Source organism: Podarcis raffonei, chromosome 10, assembly GCF_027172205.1.
Source record: "Podarcis raffonei isolate rPodRaf1 chromosome 10, rPodRaf1.pri, whole genome shotgun sequence".
NCBI lineage: Eukaryota > Metazoa > Chordata > Lepidosauria > Squamata > Lacertidae > Podarcis > Podarcis raffonei.
This window is the reverse complement of record NC_070611.1, coordinates 47523318-47544813: the sequence shown is the minus strand read 5'-3', so window position 1 is coordinate 47544813 and position 21496 is coordinate 47523318. Positions and strand designations below refer to the sequence as shown.

The following is a 21496-nucleotide window of genomic DNA, read 5'->3' as shown; positions in this document are numbered from 1 at the left end:
GCAGCTTTTTGCCAAGCCATATGTGTGTGTGTGTAATATGTTTAATATATTAATACTATTATTATTATTATTATTTCATATTTTTCACCTACCCTTCCTCCCAAAGGAAGGCAAACAAAACAATATTCACATACATATATGCATTTAAAAAATCAAAATACAAATCAAATATCCTCAGAAATAATAAGTTCAAAATTGCTAGTTCAATATGCAACAAACCTGGCAGTTGTTGAAAACATTGTGATACAAAAGCATCATATACACAATCAAGTGCTCCCCCTGTTACTCAAGGGTCAACAGCATATAAAGACCTGCATTGGTACCGCCAGGCTGGGCTCCCAGACTCTGGAGCTTTCTTTAATACAAAAACCACATATCAAGCCCTCGTGGAAAGTTATGAAACAAAAAGTGCAGGCACCCTGCTAAGCTATTTCTGTGAAATGAGCCAATCTGGAAGACCTTTTCTATTAAGAAACATGTGATCTTTTATTGAAACTTTAACAACAAAACAAAAACAGAACTATTACCCTTCCCAAACTTATGAAGAGAGAAGACAGAAACAAAATTATTATTTAAAGCATCTGGTAGTTATTATAGTAAGATCTCCTCCATTGCCCAGGGCTTGGTATCTCTTAAGAGCCATACTATAAAAGTGAGATAAGAGAGTAACTTCCTGGTATAAAGAGCTGCTCACCAGATTGTACCACAGAAGAAGCTGCCCTCATAATTGCTATCTTGGCAGATCTCACAACTGATGCCATACTTAGTCACGCAGCCAGCTAACTCTTGCTGGAATGTGGGGCCTTGCTGAATCAGTTGTTCCAGCAACATCTTGCAAGAGCAAGCTCTGCACTACAGGTTTAATGGGAAACATAGAATTGAGATGATGTGTAACAGACAGCTGAGCACAAGGGTGTGGGCATAATGCCATATCAGTTTCATGATCATTGACATTGGAAAGGACTCTATAGGAAACATAGCTCAAATTGTTTACCTTGCACAGCATGTGTGATTTTAGGGAGTGAAACTTAATTTTTGCAAATTTCTTCAGTGAAGGGGGGGGTCTTAAAAATATGTTTTGGGGTGTGAGGAACTCAAACCTGCTATTCTTTAGTGACTGGACTTCATTTAGCTTGGTTAAGTCTACATTTGATGAAGCAGCACCATAAACTGTTTTTGGGGAACCAAAGAATTTTACCTTCTGAAAATGTCAGGTAATGTGCTAAATAACAATAATAAATAAAATAATATTAATATATAACTGCAAGTATTTGGTAATAATTTTTAATGATTTCTATTCAATTTTACAGTCATTTTGTTTACCAAGGACAACGAAATTATATCAATTTAGCCTAAATATCTTTTGAATTCCCAAGTCATGTTACAACTTTTTAGCACCCCTCATTTTTTGAATTTGAAAGTTGAAAAATTCAACATGCCCTACTTGCACACCTACCGTATACCAAAAACATCCTCAATGGCCTCTCTCAAATTAAGGATTTGATATCTATGGAGAACCATTCCATGGTCTCTCTTAGAAAGCCATCTGCTTTGCTGAGCTGCACTTGTATGCACCAGGAATTCTTGCCTGATATTTTAACAATGATAAAAGCACATTTCCTTTTCATTCATTTTTTAAAAATGTCTCCTCTGCCTTACACCAGAGCAGATTCCAGGTTAATGTATATATAACACAGATAAATCAACACTACAACCACCACATTAAGATTTAGTAAGCACTAGGAAATCCCCAGTCCAAATGGCACCTAAATTTAAATCATTCCCTCTAATTCCAAAGTTCAGAGGTCCTAATTTGGGGGAATCCCCAGAAACAGCCCAATGGAGGAATGAATGCACTCAATGGTCAAGAATGCTGTTTGTGGGGGAGAAAATAGGACGGATTATCGGGTGGGGGGGGGACATGGCTGACTGGAAGAGTGAGCAGGAACACTCCACCAGCATTTTGTGGCCAATCCCACTTGCTATATATATGTGTATGACCATATTCCTGACCCTCCCAATCCCTTTTTTCTCTAGGTTTTTAAGTATAGCATGCCCAGCATCAGAGGTCTGATCTGTTTTGCTGCAATGTCATGCCATTTTAAAACGATGCTTTGTTCTATTTTAAGGGTGATGTTTATGTTGCTAATTGACTCTCCTGGTTGTACATTGCCTTCATAGGCTTGCCAACCAAGTGGTCCAAATATCGTTTTAAAATAAATGAATTTTATATGACTAAACAAAACTGTTTTATACTGAGTTAGATTAGTCTGTTTAATCTGGTGCTGCTTGCTCTGACTGGCAAAGCTGGTCAGAGTTTCAGGCAGGGGTCTTTCCCAGCCCCTCAACTTGTATTACCTTTTCAACTGGGGTTGCCTAGAACTGATATGACACCAAGTATATGCCATACTCTCAACATATGCCCTTCTCCCAAATTTCACAATAGGAACAATATTTTTAGGATCAAGTAGTACAAGACACCCAAGCTTCTTGTGTAAAGGAGTTTGATCCTTTCCCAATGGCCATTTGGATATTTTTCAGAGAAGACAAGCCATATTTCACAGCTATAAAGGCATAGCCTGCCTTCACAATTGAATATCCATTCCCAATTACAAAAGGTCTCCTTTTTTATTCTTCTATGGAGCACAAGGAAACATTAAAGGGGCTTTCACTGACTTCCACACAAGCACGAACAACACAGAGAGACCTGCTTCGCTTCAGCCAGTTTAGTACAGGAGTGAGCAGACTTGTATCTACTTTTGTTTTCTCCAAGAACCTCTGAGATCCACCACAAGAGAGCAAGTGACTGTTAGCCTCTTTCTATAATAATTATGTTTTTCCTTTTGTTTTGCATTTGAGGAAAATGGTGTCTGGATGTGACTCCACGTCATTCCCCAAACCTAGAATATATTCCCCCACATCTCAGATAGAAGAGGTTGTGATGAACTCTGCAAATGTGCAGAAATGAACAGTTCACGTTTTCAGAATTGAGCCATGCATTGCAAATATGTTTTGCTGTGCTCAGAGATGCCCTGGTTCATATGAACTCATCATTTTTGTCTATTGGTTGGAATATTTTGTTCTTTTATAATTTGGAGGGAAAAAGTGTTTTGGGTAACAAATAGTTAAAACTGATTTATTTTTTGCGGGGAGGAAAACATCATGCAATTAGAGGCAGGTTTTCCTCACTTTAAAAATTTGTGTGTGTTTAGATTTTTGTCAATGAATATGTAGGTGAAAATACATGAATTCAGAAACTTATGTGGAATAGTGTCAATCTTAACTGGAAATCATACTTGGGCACTCTTACGTGGAAACTTTTTTCCCTGTCCATAGATGTGCAGAAAATAATTGAGTGTTTTTTTTAAAGAGAGGAAAACAACGGCACTCTGCACATATTTAATGGCACACTTTCCTGAATAGGTTCTGTACGAAGTCCTATTGTGATGGAAACAGCAAGATTAAAATTGCAGCCCTACAAAGCCAAAATGCTCCCACAGCTGCCACTGGGACAAGCTCCTCCAGTAATGGGAGCCCTCTCCCATACTAAACACAGCAACCTAGGATTAGCATCTCTCCAAGTAGATTACAAACCAGGAAGGAAAGAAAGCCTCATAGCTCTTTGCACTAATATGCTTTTGATAAGCTAATGCCTCTTTTCAATAAGGTAAACATTAGACACCTTTAATTCTGATGCGCAGTCCCACATCTGAATACAGATTTGCTAAACACAGTACATGTTCAAAGAGAATCCAGCCCAAAGGACTGTATCCAATCACTTTCACACAAAATGTCTCAACCCAAACGTTGCATGCCACCAGATTTCTTCTCTAGCCAGGAGATATATTTTTAGCATGGGCACTGGAGCTAAGCAAGGTGCACAACTGAAGTCTGGTTATTTCTGTACTGCTTTTCAGCAAAAACTTGTCAGATTTATCTCACTATCGTTTTCACAACTGCAGAAAGGACCTGGACTTTGCAGGGATGAGATTTTGGTTCAGTCTCTGGCACCTCCACACAAACGGATCAGGTGACCTTGCCCTGAGCCACGGGAAAGCTGTTGTCAGTCAAGAGGTAATTCGTGGTTAGATAAACCAATAGTCACGACTTGGTATAAATGCAGCTTCTTATGTTCCAGACTATGAATGGTGGCTCTCAGTACTAACCCATCAAATTTCATGGCTAAGAAAAAATTCAAAACTCCCTATTTCCACATACACACAAAAACAGCATATTAGCAAGCATGCCCCATTCTTATAAATTAACAGAAAATTATTTCTTTAGGACATCATAAGGTGTAAAGAAATAATTAAACTTACCTGTTGTCACTAATCTTTTTTTTAAAAAAATGTTGCTTACAATAATTGAATTTGTATGAAGTTAACCCAAGCTGAAAGCAAAAGGTTGTCGAAAATGCATCAACAAGAGATGATTCAATCTCAATACAAATGACATATTCTCAATAAATCTGGCTAGTTTGGTTTAAAAATGTGCATCCAGATTCAGCTGAAGAGTCTAGCAGCATTAGCTTAAAAATCACACGCTTTCTATGACTGAACCGAAATTACTAGTGCTCAATGACACTTTTGCTCTTTAACTTGTGACGATTATGCTATTTAAATTCTAATGGAGTTCACGGCTGCAGGCTTGGAAGTGTCGTTTTGAGTTTGTTGGTATTTGTGGTACTGGCTTGAACATCTGGAACTCTAAAAGAATAGAAAGTGAAGGGCCCCTGAACCAAATTAGAGATTCCTAGTTCTGCACACTATTCTTCCTTTAAGACCAAAAGGCAGGCAGCATTTCTTCAGGAGCGTCACATTTCAGATGACTCTTCTGCTATCAGACCAATATCAATTATGAACCTGAAGGCCAGATCAGCTTTATTTTTAGGTGTACAAATGGTGTACATTCTCTTCCCTGCCAATCTTTTTCCTGGAACTTGGAAACAGAGCAGGAGGGAGGCTATATGTAAGATGAGACTTCCTGCCGACATGACATTATCACAGCCAGGTTGGAAGGGGAAGAGGAGAAGAAAGAAAAAGGCGGATGCTTCCATCACTTTATCATTTTCTACTTTATTACTTCAAATTAACAACCACGATAAAGCTCAAAAAAGTCCAATATTTACACAGGAAAAAAGTACAAAATCCCCCCCAAAGTTCTTCAAGGTTTTTTGTTTTTGTTTTTTTTAAAAGTAATAAAAAGTTTTGTTTTTTTTACTTTAATTAAAAAAAGGAGAGAGAGAGAGAGAGAAAGGAAGAAAGACACAGTAAGCAGGGTAAATAAATTAGGGGGGAGAAATAAAAAGAGCTGTGTGTTAAATAGAAAGGATAAAAAGAACCAAATATGCCAAGCCCCACCCCCACTTCCAATGGTTCCACACTGTCCAAAGTAAAAAATAAAATTAAGAAAGTGTGCCAAGCAAGAGGCTGCAGGGCATGGTAACGAGTGCGGCGATGCACATCCCAGGATGGATCAGTTTTCTTAAGGAAAGCCTCAAGTCTTTATTTAAAAAAAATTAAAATAGTAATGGGGGGTGAATACAGAGGGTGGGAGACACCTTTTCGTGAAGAGAGGTTGTGCGTCTGAGCTGGGGTGGTCCTTTGGGAAACTGGTGGTACACAAGGCCCAACCCCCTGAAGTAAAAAGCAGGGACTCTCCCCCCACTGTTATTTTCACATACCTCTCCCCTTTGTCCTCAACACCCTCCCCGGCTCCTGAGGAAGTACAAAATAATAATTAAAAAATATAAACTAAACACACGCAAACAGTTTTGCTTCAAATTTTTTTTAAAAAGGAAGAGACGCCCACCCACCCCCCACTGCCTGCATATGAGGCAGGCAACAGTTCCACGTCCTTCACATTTGCTCCTGCCTTGCGCAGCACATGCCTCCACCCCATATGCACACCCTTCGCACGCAACTGCCGCTGTGCCAGTACTGTTCGCCTTGTTGGTCTGCCCGCGGCATCTCCCAACATGCCCGCGAATGCACAGAGGGGCAGTGGTGTCCCCTAGGGAAAGAATGCCTGAATGCTTCTTCCACCATTGCTCCACCCCGGCCCCTGCCACCCACAAAGGCAGAACCTGCTAGAAACTGCAGTTCACATTTAAAATGAATGTTAAAGCCAGCTTTTGACACCACTCTGGCCTGGAATTGTAAAAGTCTGCTGCAAACATCCTCCTCTGCCTCCTCCTCCTCCGCCCCCGACCCTCCCCTCCCCAAACCCCCCCCCCAATCCCAACGGAATTTAAAATTATGCTGGAAACAAATTTCATCTTACACAAACCGAACTTTTAAAAAATATGGAAGTCGGGGGTTTGATTTTTTGTGTTGTGTGTTTTTTTTTCCTTTTTCCAATGATACAAACAGATAAAAAAAAAAAGGGAGCGAGAAGCTGGGGGTGGCTGGCCACAGCCTGCTGGCGTGAAATGGGGCAAGGCCTACGGAGATGAAACTGCGCGACAGCAGCAGAGGTGTTTCGGCAAGGCTCCTCCTGCGTCTGTGACTTTGTCCAAGGCAAGTTGGGCTCGGGAACGCAGGCAACGATCTCAGAAAAGACATGGACGCCAGCATAGGGCAGTTCCTCTCCTTGTTGCTGGCAGGGGGGGAAAATTGGGGTTTTTTTCTTTTTTTCTTTTTTTAAATTTGTTTTTGTTATTTTGTTTTTTAAAAGAAAAATACAGTGAAGACACTAGAAAAAGAAAAGGGGGGAAAAAGAAGAGAGCATTGTTAAAAACGTTTTCCCCCATCCAACAGTGGAGACCCTATGACAAACCTACTACTAGTACTACACACAGCAGCAACTCTTGTGAAAATGTGTCAGCCGATTGTGCCACTGACCCTCTTTAGAAAGGACACTTGTGAAACAGTATACATGGTGCTTCCTGTTCCTTCCCTCAGCTTCACAATGTACCTGCAACGTGGGCGTGCACTGCTTTATCCTGGAAGCAGCCCCAAAACTGAAAAGATGCTCGCCTTAGTTAATGCTGGAAGCATCAGACAAGAAGAGTTAGCCTCTTCCCACCTCCCAAAGAAAAGTCAAAATTCTACACAGCAAGAAAGGCGGGTTAAATCAGAAGGGTGTTGCGATTCCAGGGGCACACTCCACGGCCCCTCTCCTTTGATCACAACACCATCAACACTCCTGCAGCTTTGCACAGGTTGGGGGCTGAACTTCTGCAATTGGCAGGCTGCTCTGCTCCACAAGAGGCTCCTGGCACAACTGAGAACCCTGATAGATCAGGGTTCTAGTTACAGGTAGGTAGCTGTGTTGGTCTGCCATAGTTGAAACAAAATTTTAAAAAACTCCTTCCAGTAGCACCTTAGAGGCCAACTAAGTTTGTTATCGGTATGAGCTTTTGTGTGCATGCACACTTCTTCAGATCAGGGTTCATAATCGCAAGGGGAGCCTACAGAAGCAGGGCAGGCTTCCTGATTCAGAAATTCAGCCCCTAAGATGTGGAGGGGAGTGATGGGAAAAGCTACAATGATGTAATTTTTAGGGGTGGGGAGGTGAGGCCAGGGAACATATCTGCACTCTCTCCCCGCCACCCACACAATGGTAATTACAGAGGAAAGAACACCCAAAGAGCGCTAGAGTGTTAGGATCAAGTCCAGTAAGCTACATAAAGGCCTGCTTTTAAAAACAGCAGTGGCTTATTCCTACATCAACATCTGCATGCTTCTGGGAAGAGGACTCAAGTCACTGCTCTTCTCCCTTAATCTGCTACCTTCCTTCACCCTCTGCAATAAAGGCAAGTAGCAACCTGCCTCATATGCCTTTCCAACCAAGTATGGAAGTGCAGAGCAAGCTGTTTTTGGAAAAGGCATTCTGACCAACTGATTTCACCCGAGGGGACAAGAAAGCAAGCTATGGTGTGCTAAAGAATTGTGCACATTGCATCTTTCAAGAGTCCCATGTGAGTGCGACTCAAGGGTGAGGTCTACAACTGTTAGGTAGTAGCTCCTAGCAGTTGAGCTGGTAGAGTGAATGCATTCCTCAACAGTATCTTAATATATGCCTAGGGTTACATGTTTCCACAGCAATAAACTATACAGTTTGCTAATCATGGCATGTTAGCCAAAGTTTAGCCATGCCCATTAATGTTCAAAAATGGCCTTGTGATACTGGGTGGGCCTGGAACATTTACCAACCAAGAGACACAGAGAGAATGAAGGTTTAGATCTCCGTGTCATAGGTTCTAAACAGCTGGAGCTGTTCAAACATCCCACTTGTTCACAGACTGGGCCATTTCTATAACCATGGGGCATTATGCTGGGGTTACATGCAGAAAGGAAGCATATCAACCCATGAAGTTTCACTATCCATGTAGACAAAAGAGAAGGGGTTAGGCAGAGACTCACCTAAGCAAACACTGGTCCGGTGGAATCCTCTCTTCACTTCCCCAGGTGATCAAATGGCACACTTGTCTACAAACAAACAGAGAAGTGAGTAGGCTGCAGAAGAGAACTTTAGCAAGGGTGGGTAAAGACATGTCATCCAAGTTCTTTCTCCCACCCTTGTCTCAACAAGACCCCACCCCCTCCTTCCAAGGAATACATTCAACAACCTACAAACACAGGATAATTTTCATCAAAGTACTGGTAGATGGCTTGCCACTGAATGCACTTCAGCCTTATTTCCCAGTTGACTTCTTTTTCAGCAGATTCAAGAATCATTTAACTGATGATTAGTTAATAAAGCTATAACTAAATCCATAAAAAAGGAGGCAATGATGACTACTGATGGTTCCTAGATTCCAAGGAGACAGTGTCACACACACATACATATCATAGCTGTCAACATTTCCCTTTTTTTAAGGGAGATTCCCTTATTCCGAATAGGATTCCTCGCAAGAAAAGGGAAAAGTTGACAGCTATGATACATATCCTTTGGCTGATCCTGTTCCCAGTTTGGGGAAGCAGGCAGTTGCTGCAGCCATGAGTGCTTTTCTACCAGTTCCAGCTAGTCCAAGGATTTTGTTCTTTTTTCCCTAGTTAAAATCATCCATATTGGTTGTTGACTTGAATAAATCACTGCAATGGGGCTGTGTCTTTGAAAAGAATCGGGAAGTTCAACTAGTATGGAACGCAAGAGCCTCCTATTGACATCAGCAGACAAGAATGCACATAGGCTGCACTGCAACACTGACTCCCAAGCATAATTCAATGAACTATTATTAATCTGCAAAATACCCCATGGGTCTGAGCCATATGTATCTTGGCGGGAGAAAAGCAGATTAGCAGCCGTAATGTATTTTTGCTGTACATATTTGGTGGCTCGTGACTATTCTGATAGCACTTCACACACGAATTCAGACTAAAGATTCTTTTTTTCACTTCAGCGTATGACAAGCCCTGCAACACAGCTAGCTTAGCTGTTCTGCTTCTCACGCTGGGCTGCCAGAATGTTTAAATTCTCAACAGCTGGAAGGTTGGTAATTTCTCCCCTTTCACACAAGGATGTAATTGCCATCGTTTTCAGAGGAGCAGGCCATTTTTAACGCAGTCCCACAAAGAAGCAGAATAAGGATTTGCACCAACTGGGTAGCTACCAGATTAACATGACCTGGTGAGACTCTTAACTCTACTATTTTCTTAATTCTAGCCACAGCCCACAAGCAGATGGAAGCAGTTCTGGCCCCACTTGGCCGCTGGTAGGAACCCACCTGTGACGCTGAAATCCGTGACACCTCTTGCCGCCCTGTGAGGTCAGACGAGGAGATGTTTGCAGGGGCTCCTCGGTGTAACCTCATGCTGACCTTCCGCTCCCTGTCCACCCGTGAAATTGCCCTGGGGGACGTGTTTCCTGGCAAGGGGCAAATTACTAACTTGTAAAATTGATGCTTTTTGCAGAGCAATGTAAGAAAAGGAGGGGTGAGGAAGAGTCTGTTCCGCTTGGAGCTCAAACTCTAAATTTTGAACAGGATAAAGGCAGGGCAGAGACGGGGTAAGAGTCCCACAACCACCACTGCTGCCGCCGCCACTGGAGGGGGGAGGAATGGAAAAGGCAAGAGCAAGCAGCAGTGAAGGTGAGCAGCTGTAGTTACACATACGGAGGCTTTACTTTACTTAGGAACGAGCCCATGGCTGTGCAATTCATTGCTATGCAGAGAAGAGGTTTGCATGTGACCTTCCCTCTACTCACCAGATTGCTGGATGCGGGAGGTGGGTGTGGAGGCCATGGGCTCAGCGACATTGCGGAGGCGGTTAGCTGTGGCTCCGGCAGGAGGTCCAGGGGGCAGTGCCCGCGTAGCTGAACCCCGGAGCTGCCCCATCCGCTCCTCTCGCTCGTGTTCTCGCCTCTCCCGATCCATGTCCTCAGGATTCCGGGCTGCTCCCTGGAATATCAAACACCCCAGAACACATCCAGATTTTAGAAGCAGGTTAAAAAAGGAAGGGGTAAAAATCACTTTATTCATATGCAGAATTAGCAACGAGATAAGAGTTCAGGGGCGGGGGGAAGGAAAACCGTCATGCTGAATCATACAGGACAGTTTCCATATGCTGGTTTATTTTGCTTTCTTTATTTCTTCTAACCATGACAGGGAGTGGGGGCGGGTGGACAGTGAACCCCCTTAGGCTCCTTCCTTGAATGCTCAGTTTTCCTTTTCTTTCTTTTTTAAAAAAGTGGAATGAGTCTCTACCCTTTTCACGCTGAAAAGAAGTAAAAGTTTAGGCAATGTTCTGCTGCTGCTGCTCAGTAAATGGTAACTTGCCCTGTCTTCCAGTGTTCTGGACATAGAGTGCAAAGGCGCTTAGATGAGAGACAAATGCTTGGAATTTATGCTGCAACCATAACTCATGGGGGGCAGTGGTGCGGCTTAGTGGAGTGACGCAGCCAGCGCTGCATCCACAGACCTGATGATCATGCCAAGCAGGACAGAAGGTGGTGGTAAATGCCCGTTCGCTGTGCCAGCTCCCAGGCTGTTAGGGCAGATGCATGCGGTTGCTCCTCAGCAGAAGGGCTTTCCTGCTGATGGGTGAAGCTCCCTTTGCAGGAGGAGGCCAGGCAAGGCCAGGTGCAGGTATACAACTGCCCCCTCCAACTTGCTAGATCAGGGGCTTGGTTTGCTCTTATACTGTTATCTAATATCTAATCAACTTATGTTTGAGGACAGAGACTGATTTCACTTAAGAAAAAAGAAAGCTGAACATTCAGGGAAGGGGAGCGAGAGGGTACACCACCCACCAGCCCATGCTCTCATGGTTAGCCAGAACTAAGAACACAGCAACTAAATATTTAAGTTTTCCCATCAATTTACAGTGCCACTTCAACATATATTTAGGCCCCATCACAACAAGATTTGGCTATGGTCCAACAAGGAGCAGTGCAGAACAAGAAGCCCCATCGTGTGTCTTCTGAGATTGCAGTCATATCCTGATCATATGTTTAAAACACATGGCTTCCTCCAAAGAATCCTGGGAAATGTAGTTTATTGAAGGTACTGGGAATTGTAGCTTTGTGAGGGGCAAGCTACAGTTCCCAGGATTTGTTGGAAGAAGCTACGCACTTTAAATATTATTTAAATGAATTGTGTGGGTGTGATCTTTATGCACTTGTTTCCAAGCTTATTTCTACAGCCATACAGGGTTTTGAACTTGCTTCTAATGTGAAAAACAAACAAACAGCAGTTGAGGTCAGGACACAGAACTCTGCTGCTAAAAAGAATTAGTAGTATAATGTGTGAACACAAGAGTCCATCAATAAAAAAGAGACCTTCAAGCATGTCCATCCCTATTGTTCACCCGACTCGCCTCCACTTGCAGCTCACAAGACCACACAGACTCCAGGATACAACAAAAAGGCTCAGAACTGGAATTACTCACAAACTTGAGCATGTTCCAGTCGAACACATAGTCATAGGAGAAACCCTGGCGGTGGAAGAGGTTGCGGAACAGCTGCCTCAAGTAAGAGTAATCTGGTTTGTCATCGAACCGCAGCGAACGGCAGAAGTTGAGGTATGTTGAGAACTCAGCTGGGAGAAAAGCAGGGAGAGATTATTAGTTGCCATCAAGCACAGCAGTCCCCCCAATGAGGCACTGCTCTTCTCTTATTTGCCTTCATAAAGTCTTCATCTTATAGATTACTAGAGGGGCCTTTTTGAAGGTGCCACTGCAGTTGTGGAATGCCTTCCCTTGAGACCCTCACCCAGCACTAAGTTGTCAACTTTTAGCACCAGGTGAAGCCTTTTTCGTTTCCCCCAGAAATTTCACCAGACTTAATATCTTTTAATGTATTTTAGATCTTTAGATACATTATCTGCTGTTAATATTACTCTGTTATGGTTTGTTATTATGTTTCAGTTTTCCTGTTTGTCTTTCTATTTTATGTATGTTTTAATTTTTTCAGGATTTAAATAAACCATGATAAATTCTCCAACTTCAAAGAGCCAGAGGAGCGTGAACATGTTATATGGTTGCGTTCATTTCATATTTTGGCTATTTCTCACACCAACTTTAGGCAGCAATGTTGGGAAAGGAAAACAAGCCTAGCTAGCAGTTCAGATTTTTGTTGTCTGTCCTCTTGGGGTCATATTATGGAGCCAAGAAAAGACCTTTTCAGCTGTGGTGCTTCTTCTGTCATCAAGCCTAAAGCCCACCTGGTGCAAAAACCCTTTTTATTTCGTCCATTTGCAGAGGTAGCTGGTACATGACTATTCCTACCCCTTCTTACTCCAGTTCACTCCCACAGAAACCTGCCAAATACATGCCCCCAAATTCACCCCCCCTTTCCCCAAAACCAGAGAGAAATAACCAACGGGCAGGCTTGCATGCCACCCCTCCCACTTTCCTCCCAGATTTCCAGTCCTTCCTCTCACAAATACAGGGCCGCCCATCGAGACTCAGGACTTGTATATTGGGAGGGCATGCACCTCTGGTATTGGTGCTGTACAGGGAGAGGCCATGCTTTAAGCAGGAAAGACAGACTGCTGTGCATCTGTTCATAGGCAGTGAAATTTGTCCATCACACTCTGCGACTTAACATACTTGAATACACACATTTAAGGCATCCAATTCCCTCTATAAAGGGGATAGCATATGGACTTAATCCTGCTCTGCGTAAGCCCCAGAGGCCTATATTTGGAGACTCTGAAATGAGCTTGCCCAACATATACCCAGCGGACTGCTTCAGGTACAAGCAAGGCTTTAGGAACATAGGAAGCCACCTCATACCAAGTCAGACCGCTAAGCCATCTAGCTCAGTAGAGTCTACACTGACTGGCAGCAGCTCTCCAAAGTTTCGGACAGCTCTCTCCTAATCTTAACTGGGGATCGAACCTGGGACCTTCTGTATGCAAAACTGATACTGTGCCACTCAGCTATGACCCTTCCCCAGGCTTGTCCTTTACCTCTTGAGGCAGCCCCTTTAGCTACAGTTTTTAGACTACTGGGGGCAGAACCTGCTGAAATACTAATTATTATTATTATTTATTATATGTACCCCGCCCAACTGGCTGGACTTCCCCAGCCACTCAGATTGTTCACCCAATATTTTGCAATCAGAGGAACAATGTTCATCTCGATCCTAAATAGGTAGCAAGGTCACAGAGCCCATGCAAAGATGGCAACTAGACAAATTTGAGTTATGTTTATGGAGACACGAATCTCTGAGTGTAGGAGATGCAAGGGCACATGCAAATTGTGCATGCAAAGGAAGAACTTACAAGGGTAGCCTTTGCAGAGCACCTCGATGGGCGTCGACATCTTCTTCTCACTGATGCGCTCATATTTCTGGCGCTTTGTAGCAGCCTTCAGGCCTTGCCAAGGCAGTGAGCCAAGGTTGAAGTACATCAGCACATAGCCCAAGCTCTCCAAGTCATCACGGCGACTTTGTTCTGGAAACAGATGCACACACATGCATGAAGCAGAGCTATTCCAGCAATAGCTTGCATTACGTCAGAAAAGTCAAGGTGATGATCTAGACAAGCTACAGAACAGAGAATTTGGCTTATCCTGCCAAGAAATGAAGATTTGTTTATATTTATATTTTAAAAAGCAGGCCCAGCGCTCATCCCCTCTGACGGAGTCCTGCAAGTATGTGGCAAGACTGAGATCCAGGCAGGGCTATGTGTTGCACAAAACCATGGAAGGGAAAAGAGGTACTGAAACTGGTACACAATTCAAGATCTTTGGAGTTTCAGCTATCTTTCTTTTTTCTTTGAAAAAGTAGGCACTCAAGAAGAGATTCTGAGGAAACTGCTGTGGGCAAAGATTTCCTGTAATCAAGGCTTCGATAGTTACCTTTCCCCATGACCAACAGAAGCCAAAGTTAATAACCCAAAGTAAATGTATAATCAGGCTTGTATTTAAGCACTTGCCTAGTAGCCATGGGTGACAAGGAATAGCATGCAGACAACGGATCAGGTTGGTGGTGCCCAGTAGAAAACAAACAGGCGGCCAGAGGAAGAAACCCATCTCCTCAACTCCCATCAAAGCAAGGCAACAGCCTGCTGGAGGAGGGGGACAGAGTCATCTCTCCTCTGCTAGCCCTTAGCAGGCCCATGTGTTTGGTGTGTGGGGTGTGTGTGTGTACAGAAGGCTTGTAACTTTTCTGGGCTTATTTACAAGTCTCTGTACTAACTGATGATACAAATCAATTCTAGATGCTTTTTAGAATTCAACTTATCTTTTGTATATGATTTGTCCTTCCTCAGATGCTAAGAAGGATGGCACACCCGCATTTAGCACTGGTTTCAGGGCGGGGGAAACTGTGTGTTATGTTAACGCATGTGGGTTTGGCCTGTCTTTTTGAAATAGCAGCCGCTGTCTAAATGCAAACTCCCTCCTGATGTAAATAGCAGCTTCAAGGAAGTGATTTTCATCAAGACCACAGTGTGTTGATAAAGGGATAACTTCTGTCTGCCTGCCCTATTTTTTATATAAATATAAATATAAATAGAGAGAGAGAAACACACATGACCAAAACGTATGTGGCACCAAGTGTCTATCCTTCTGCTTTTTCATGTTTCCTGCTACCTAAAGTTTCAGTTGACCCTGCCTTTTTACCCTACCGTATGCCAGAATAGCTGAAAAATTCTCAGAGAGCACTAGTAATGTAAAAAACAAGAACAGAACAGAAACCTTTCATATTTCAGTGTGCAGCTGAGGAGAAGAAAAATTAAATCTAGTACAGAGGTAAGCACTCTTAAGCTCATTGATATCAAATGGGCTTAAGCATGCTTAACTGTGATGGACTGTGGCCCTGACCTTTATTACTTGGCCTCTAGTGTGCATTTGGCCGAAATATCTTTCTACTGTGGCTGGATTTCTCTTCCCTGTATGTGTGCCATTTCCTTCTTTGGATCGTATCAGGAACGGGGGTGGGGGGTGGGGTGTTACTACAGAAGAAGCTCCGTCTCTGAAAGATTTGTCCATATAGCAAAGAGCTTCCTGTCCAAAAGATCTATTTAGTACACAGACTGAGCAATATTCATCACAGTGTCAGTATGAAAAATGATCCAGTATTCCCTTTTGCTGTTTTCTTATTGTACTAATTTCTCCAGCATTCCCTAATAACAACTCAGCTAGCTTATAAGGGTTCAAGGCAGGTTACAATGCATCTTGATCCAATTTTATCCTCAGCACCCGTGCTGCGGCTAAGTAGCAGCAACGACCCAAGTGAATTTTTAATCACTGAGAAAGGATTTCATTGTCTCAAAGTGAAGTACTGTACAGCCATTCTGGTTCTAATCCACACATAGTCACAAAGCTCACTGGGTGATTTTGGACCAGACACTATCAGCCAATCCTACCTCACAGGGTTACTGTGAGGACAAAATACGCAGGGAGGGGGATTGTGTGCACTCCCCTGAGCTTTCTAGAAGAAAGGCAGGTTACAAATAAGTAAGTAATCAAAACTCAATATTCTAAAACAAACGCTACAATACAAAATGCTATAAGCCGCCACAAATTAAACTACTAAAGTTTTACAGATACAGGGGGAAATACAGTAGGAGAAAAGCAGCTTGCAGCTTTTTCTTTTTTAAGAAAAACAGACCACACAAACCCCAGAGAAGTACCCATATTTTGCATTTTACATCTTCTGGAACTCATTTGCGTTTCATATAAGGCAGGCATGTCTTCTCTATCGCCCTTTCAGTACCCACCAAAGACCTTTCTCCCCAACTACTGGGTATTTTTAAAAACCCAATGTGTCTCCCTATTGGACTTGAAACTTGTTCTTATATTTGTTTTTATTGCTGAAGTGTTTTGGGATGCTTCATGAGAAGCAATTCACAAATGAAATGAACAAGCTAACAAACAAGTTTATCACTGTTAGCTGCCTTAAGCACTATTTGGTGGAGAGGCAGAATAAAAAAAAATTGTAAACGAAAAGTGAAAAAGTTGTTAGGTTCAAAGGGAACAGAAATGTGAATCTTGAAAAGTGGGGCTGCCCCAGTCATATATAAAGCAGAGGTGTGTGTGTGTTTCTACCTATCTATATGCATATATATCTTGTATGCACCTTCTAACGTAACATGTTACCTGGACAGTTCTCTCTCTCTCTCTCTCTCTCTCTCTCTCTCTCTCTCTCTCTCTCTCTCTGTGTGTGTGTGTGTGTGTGTGTACACATAATATAAAGAAAAATGCAACGAACATTTAAACCGCACCCCAAGAGGTAAACACAGATAGTCCAGGTTTCATAAGACTTTTTTAAAGGGCTTGGGTGAACACAAAGGTCTTTACTTGGTGCAAAAGGAGACCAGCAGGATAGTGCCTGGGAATGTTGTCCCCTTGCCAGGATGCTATTCCCCCCAAAAAGGTCCTTCTTCATTTGGCAGGGGCACCCTGAACCTGTGCCTGCCACAGCCTCTCCCCCACTCACCCCAGCGCTTTTCTTCCAGCTGAGCTCACGACTAGCACCAGAGCTCTCCTCAGAGACAAGCAACAGACTTCAGGGAGGTGCCTCAAGGGGAAGTTTCAGCACCTGCGTACCCTTTGGGCTCCTGGGTGGAGACTTTGTGTTATCCTGTATTCTAAACACAAGCTTGCCTCCTTTGGTTTGTTTTTGCTACAGCAGAGGACCAAAGTCCTGAGGCACATTAAAGGATGCTAATAAATTTGTTGTGGCACAACTCAAGTCATACAGCTCCTTCAGCTGAACAGACGCGCTCAACTGTCTGTGGAGAACAATGTTAAATTAACACATTAACAGGGAGGAGCAGGGTTTTGTTTTTGTTTTTAATGTAACTTCTGAAAAGTTTTATGTTTATTCACATTGACTTGGTCTCAGACACTGTAGGTGGTTTCACCATGGCAGCAGAAAAACCTTGAGAAGCAGGTGTGCATCTACTTTTTCACTGCTTTCCGCAGCACCAGAAGCTATTTTGAATCATAAATCAGAATGGAGCTTTGGAGTGCTTGGGGCCAAGGCTCATGATTAACCATTTTGCCACTTGGGGCATTAACAGGAAGTGGCGCCCTGCCCTGCCACAGCCACCTGCGCCACCCACAACCCACTGGAGAAGCAGCGGCAGCATCAGGCAACATCTCGCCAATTCGGGGCTTGATCCTGCCTGCTGCTGACTGGCATTAAAAATCAGAGAAATCAGTAAATTTTGATTCCCTGACCTGGAGTGTGTGGATAATGCTTTACACTTTGGCATGAAATCAACTATAGATGCTAGAAGGCAGGATCAGCAGGAAGGCTCTGGGGCCCAGCTGGAGCAAGGAGAGGGGAGGAATCACCATTCGGATATTTATGCCCTTCTCCTCCAGCTATTTAGACAAAGTCTGTTACAGGCCATCTCCCTGGGCACTTCTGGGTGTCTGTTTCATATATCTCGAGATCTAAAGGGTGCAGGATATGCTGGAAGACATATTTTGAGCATGTGAAAGTTGACTGGAATGCTTGACTCCATGCTGACTAGAGAGCTGCCTTTTCCAAATTATTCCTCCTAGTACTATTTCCTGCAAGGTCCAGGTGAAGCGCTCGACTCAGTGTTTGAATAGATACACACCCAGCATGTCCTCTGGACACTGTAATCACTGCACTGCACATTCAAATTTAGAATACTGTAGCCAAATTAAGTTCAACAGAATGCATTCCCCCCCTCCTTCCTAAAAAGTCAAACACAAGTATACTACAGAATAAGAATGTACTAGGTTCATTCATTAAAATCGCTGCTAAAGCTGGGCAGCCAAAATGAAGTCAACCAACCACATTGGACAATTCAGAAGGTGGTATTTTTAAAGCACAAAATTCTAGACTCTGAATAATGGCAAACTTGTCAAACGTCCATTTAAAAGCTTTGCCGGCTCCAATTATAGCTCCTGCCTAGACTCCTCACAAGACTTCAGACAATCCACTAGGCCTTGCGTACAACAAGTGCCTGAAGCCCATTTTATTTACGAGGTTTCAGTAGTGCAGAGTTTATGTTAACACGGAGGGTCAGCCTGGGGGCGCGACTATGCAGCCCCAGACCGCCAGCAATCTATGACTGGCATGCTGCATTTGGTCCAGGGGCTTCCAAGTTGGTAGACCTGCCTCAAAATAGATCACAGTACATAGTACTGCACATAATATTGTGTCATAATCTAACATGAGATTCTGGTCACTAAACTTGTTTTTCTTTAAATGAAGAACTCTGGCTGTAATTGTGCATTTAAAGTAAAACACAATTCCTGCTTAGTAAAGTGGGAATAGTGAAGGTGTTTTACACCCTGCCTTTCAGTATTGTGCATTTAAAGTAAACTCCTGCATAGTAAAGTGGCAATAGTGAAGGTGTTTTACACCCCGCCCTTCAGTACCACAATATCCAAACATAAAAGATAATAAATAATAAAAAATACATTTCCAAAATCTGCATGCTCAATGTAGCTTACTGATTTACAGCTTCCTGAGTTTGATTTCCCCCACCACAGATTTTTTTTATTTTATTTAAAGCTTGTGATCACTTAGCCTTGCAAGAATTAGACAAGCCACTCATTTACATGAAAAACAAAAAAGCAGAATTTCCAGCAGGTTACTATTTAAGGTTGCAATATCTAGATCAGTCAGGTTTATACAGTATGCCTTTCTAAGAGGAATGTCAAAATATTCATTACAATACGCAAGTCAGACTGCTGAGTCTTAAGGTCCCTCCAATCAACATTCAAACACACACTTTAGTTGCTTATTTGCCGAGTCCAAAAGATCCATTCATGCAAACAGCAGCTGGGACTGATTTATGCATGGCTACTACATACACAGTCTAGCAGTTAGCGTTGCTGAAAGAACCTTGACTAAGGAACCCCTCAGCCATGAAAAAATTCTTACACGAAAAACACCACGCAGGAAGTTGTACACAACCTGCATGACAATTGTAAACTTCTTAATCTTGTTGCATGTACACATGGCCTGCACAACAGGCGCAGATAAAGACCAACACACATTTTAGCAATCCAGGCAACTAAAAACAGGCAAATCTTGCTTTGTACTAACCATAGTTTTGTGGGTGCCCTTCACCCGCAGATCTCAGGGCGGTTCACAACTATGGTTTGGGCTGCTTATCTGATTTCATTTTCTGTCTATTCAGCATCCCCATTTGCAGGCATAATGACCTCTGGAGGCAGATCAGAGACCTTAACTATGGTTGGCCAAGGGGGACACAGCATGCCAAAAAACAGCATGAGCCGCAATTTCAAACCACGGTTTCAAATTCTAATTTGCTGACTGATCACAAACCGTGGTCTGTCAGCTCTTTTCATAAACTATCACAGACCACAACTCAAGATTATTATTTGTATACTGCTTTTCTACAGAAGGTACCCAAAATGGTTTACAATGAGAAGGAAAAATTCCAATCTGCAAAGCACAGAGCATCTACACAATAAATAAGAGAGAAATATATACAAATAGCAACCATATTCTACCAATACCCCCAATGATGTTTAAGAGCATATACAGCATCCCAAACAATACTAATCTACCAACTGGTCTCTCACATTCATGAAACTAATTGGATGACTAATTTATTAGGAAAGTTCTTTATCAGATTCCTGTTTGAATCAGTAATAAGCACTAGTCCTCACAATATAGTTGTGTAAGACTCGCCATACCATTTAAAAAATAAAAATTTGCTTTTTGTTTCATACTGTAAAGGTAAAGGGACCCCTGACCGGTCCAGTCACGACCAACCCTGTGGCTGCGGTGCTCATCTCACTTTATTGGTCAAGGGAGCCGGCGTACAGCTTCCGGGTCATGTGTTTCATACTGTACTGCTATCTAAAAAAGACCAAGCTGTCTGAAATATCAGCCTTTACAGAGCATGTACACTGCGGTAGCCAACATGGTGCCCTTCAGATGTTGCTGGACTACAACTCCCATCAGCCCCAGCCAGTACAGCCAATGGTCAGCGATGATGCAAGTTAAAGTCCAGCAACATCTGAAGGGCACCATGTTGGCTACCGCTGATGAAGCTCATCATTGCAAGATTCTTACATATGCATCTTTATCAAAAGAACACACCAACCAACCAAATGGCATGAAGACAATTTGCCATGATGGCAAAAGCAAATACCTAGTTATGAGGTTCCACGTTTTAAGAGTCTCCTTCAGCTAGAATTTCATACAAAAAGCCAAAACTAATATTTCTCTTAAGGGACCAGTGATGGGGATAATAATACTATTTTAAAGCTCTACTCCTGGGAACCCCATTGTTCCCTAGGAGCTTATTAGGATTATTTAAAGCTGAAGAATGGATTGTACCCCTTTACCAGTGGACACTGGTACTAGACACATTCTGTCCAGAATTGGGTCACTTTTGCTCAGCTGGTAAATATGTTAGCAAACACTACAAACAACAACAACCCCTTATTCAAGGAAGAGACTGTGAAGCCCACTCCCTACACCTCCAATCACTCAGAAACAGACTCACTAAAGAAAATGCAAGTAAATGTATCTCAAAACACAAAGCACGTGAAACTTTTCCCTCTTATTGATCTCAATGTGATGCAGAACATATTTACAGTACTGGGATCCTCCAATCTTCCACGCAGCAACACTACTGCTTTGTTGTTTTCAACACAATGGGGAAGAAGATATTCTGCAGCTTTCCTGCAGCTATAAAAAATTATTTGCATGCCTAAAAATTATTTGCACGTTCCAAGTTCCCAGGGGGGCAACAGCAGGTCTTGAGGCATGTGGTATAAGTGCTCTCTCTCTCTCTTGGCAAGGCAGCAAAAGGAAGTCATCATGGCAGATAAATTTTAAGACTGTTTAACATTTGACATTTAATCATGCACTGACCAGGTCACTGGCCAATTGTCCAGAAGCTTAAGCTGCCAAAGGGCCCAAAAAACATGTTCTACTGTTACTTCAGTTCTGCTATACATTCCTTTCATCTTCAGCAGCACAGTTAAAGGCTAGCAGAGGATGGGATTTCCCACAACAACTTGCCTTTCTGAGCCACGCTACAGATCCAATATCCAGCAGGAAGCCCCTTGTAAGCTTCCAAGCAGAGCATGATGTTAACAGTTATACCTTGTTGGTAGGAAATATCATTTTTAGC

At 42.7% G+C, this 21496-nt stretch overlaps 1 protein-coding gene across 4 annotated transcripts in view; it reads right to left on the bottom strand.

Annotated features, from left to right (window-relative positions):
• Positions 1-5055: 5055 nt before the first annotated feature.
• The window catches only part of CSNK1E (casein kinase 1 epsilon), a 50105-nt gene continuing 33664 nt past the window's right edge, over positions 5056-21496 (bottom strand). For all 4 annotated transcript variants that reach the window (XM_053405133.1, XM_053405134.1, XM_053405132.1 and 1 more), the window contains exons 6-11: positions 13670-13840; positions 11832-11980; positions 10150-10342; positions 9671-9810; positions 8367-8432; positions 5056-6693 (exon numbers count right to left, since the gene is read on the bottom strand). In XM_053405133.1, coding sequence (XP_053261108.1) covers positions 8400-8432; positions 9671-9810; positions 10150-10342; positions 11832-11980; positions 13670-13840 — 686 coding nt within the window. In that variant the 3' untranslated portion in view covers positions 5056-6693; positions 8367-8399. The remainder of the gene's footprint in view (positions 6694-8366; positions 8433-9670; positions 9811-10149; positions 10343-11831; positions 11981-13669; positions 13841-21496) is intronic.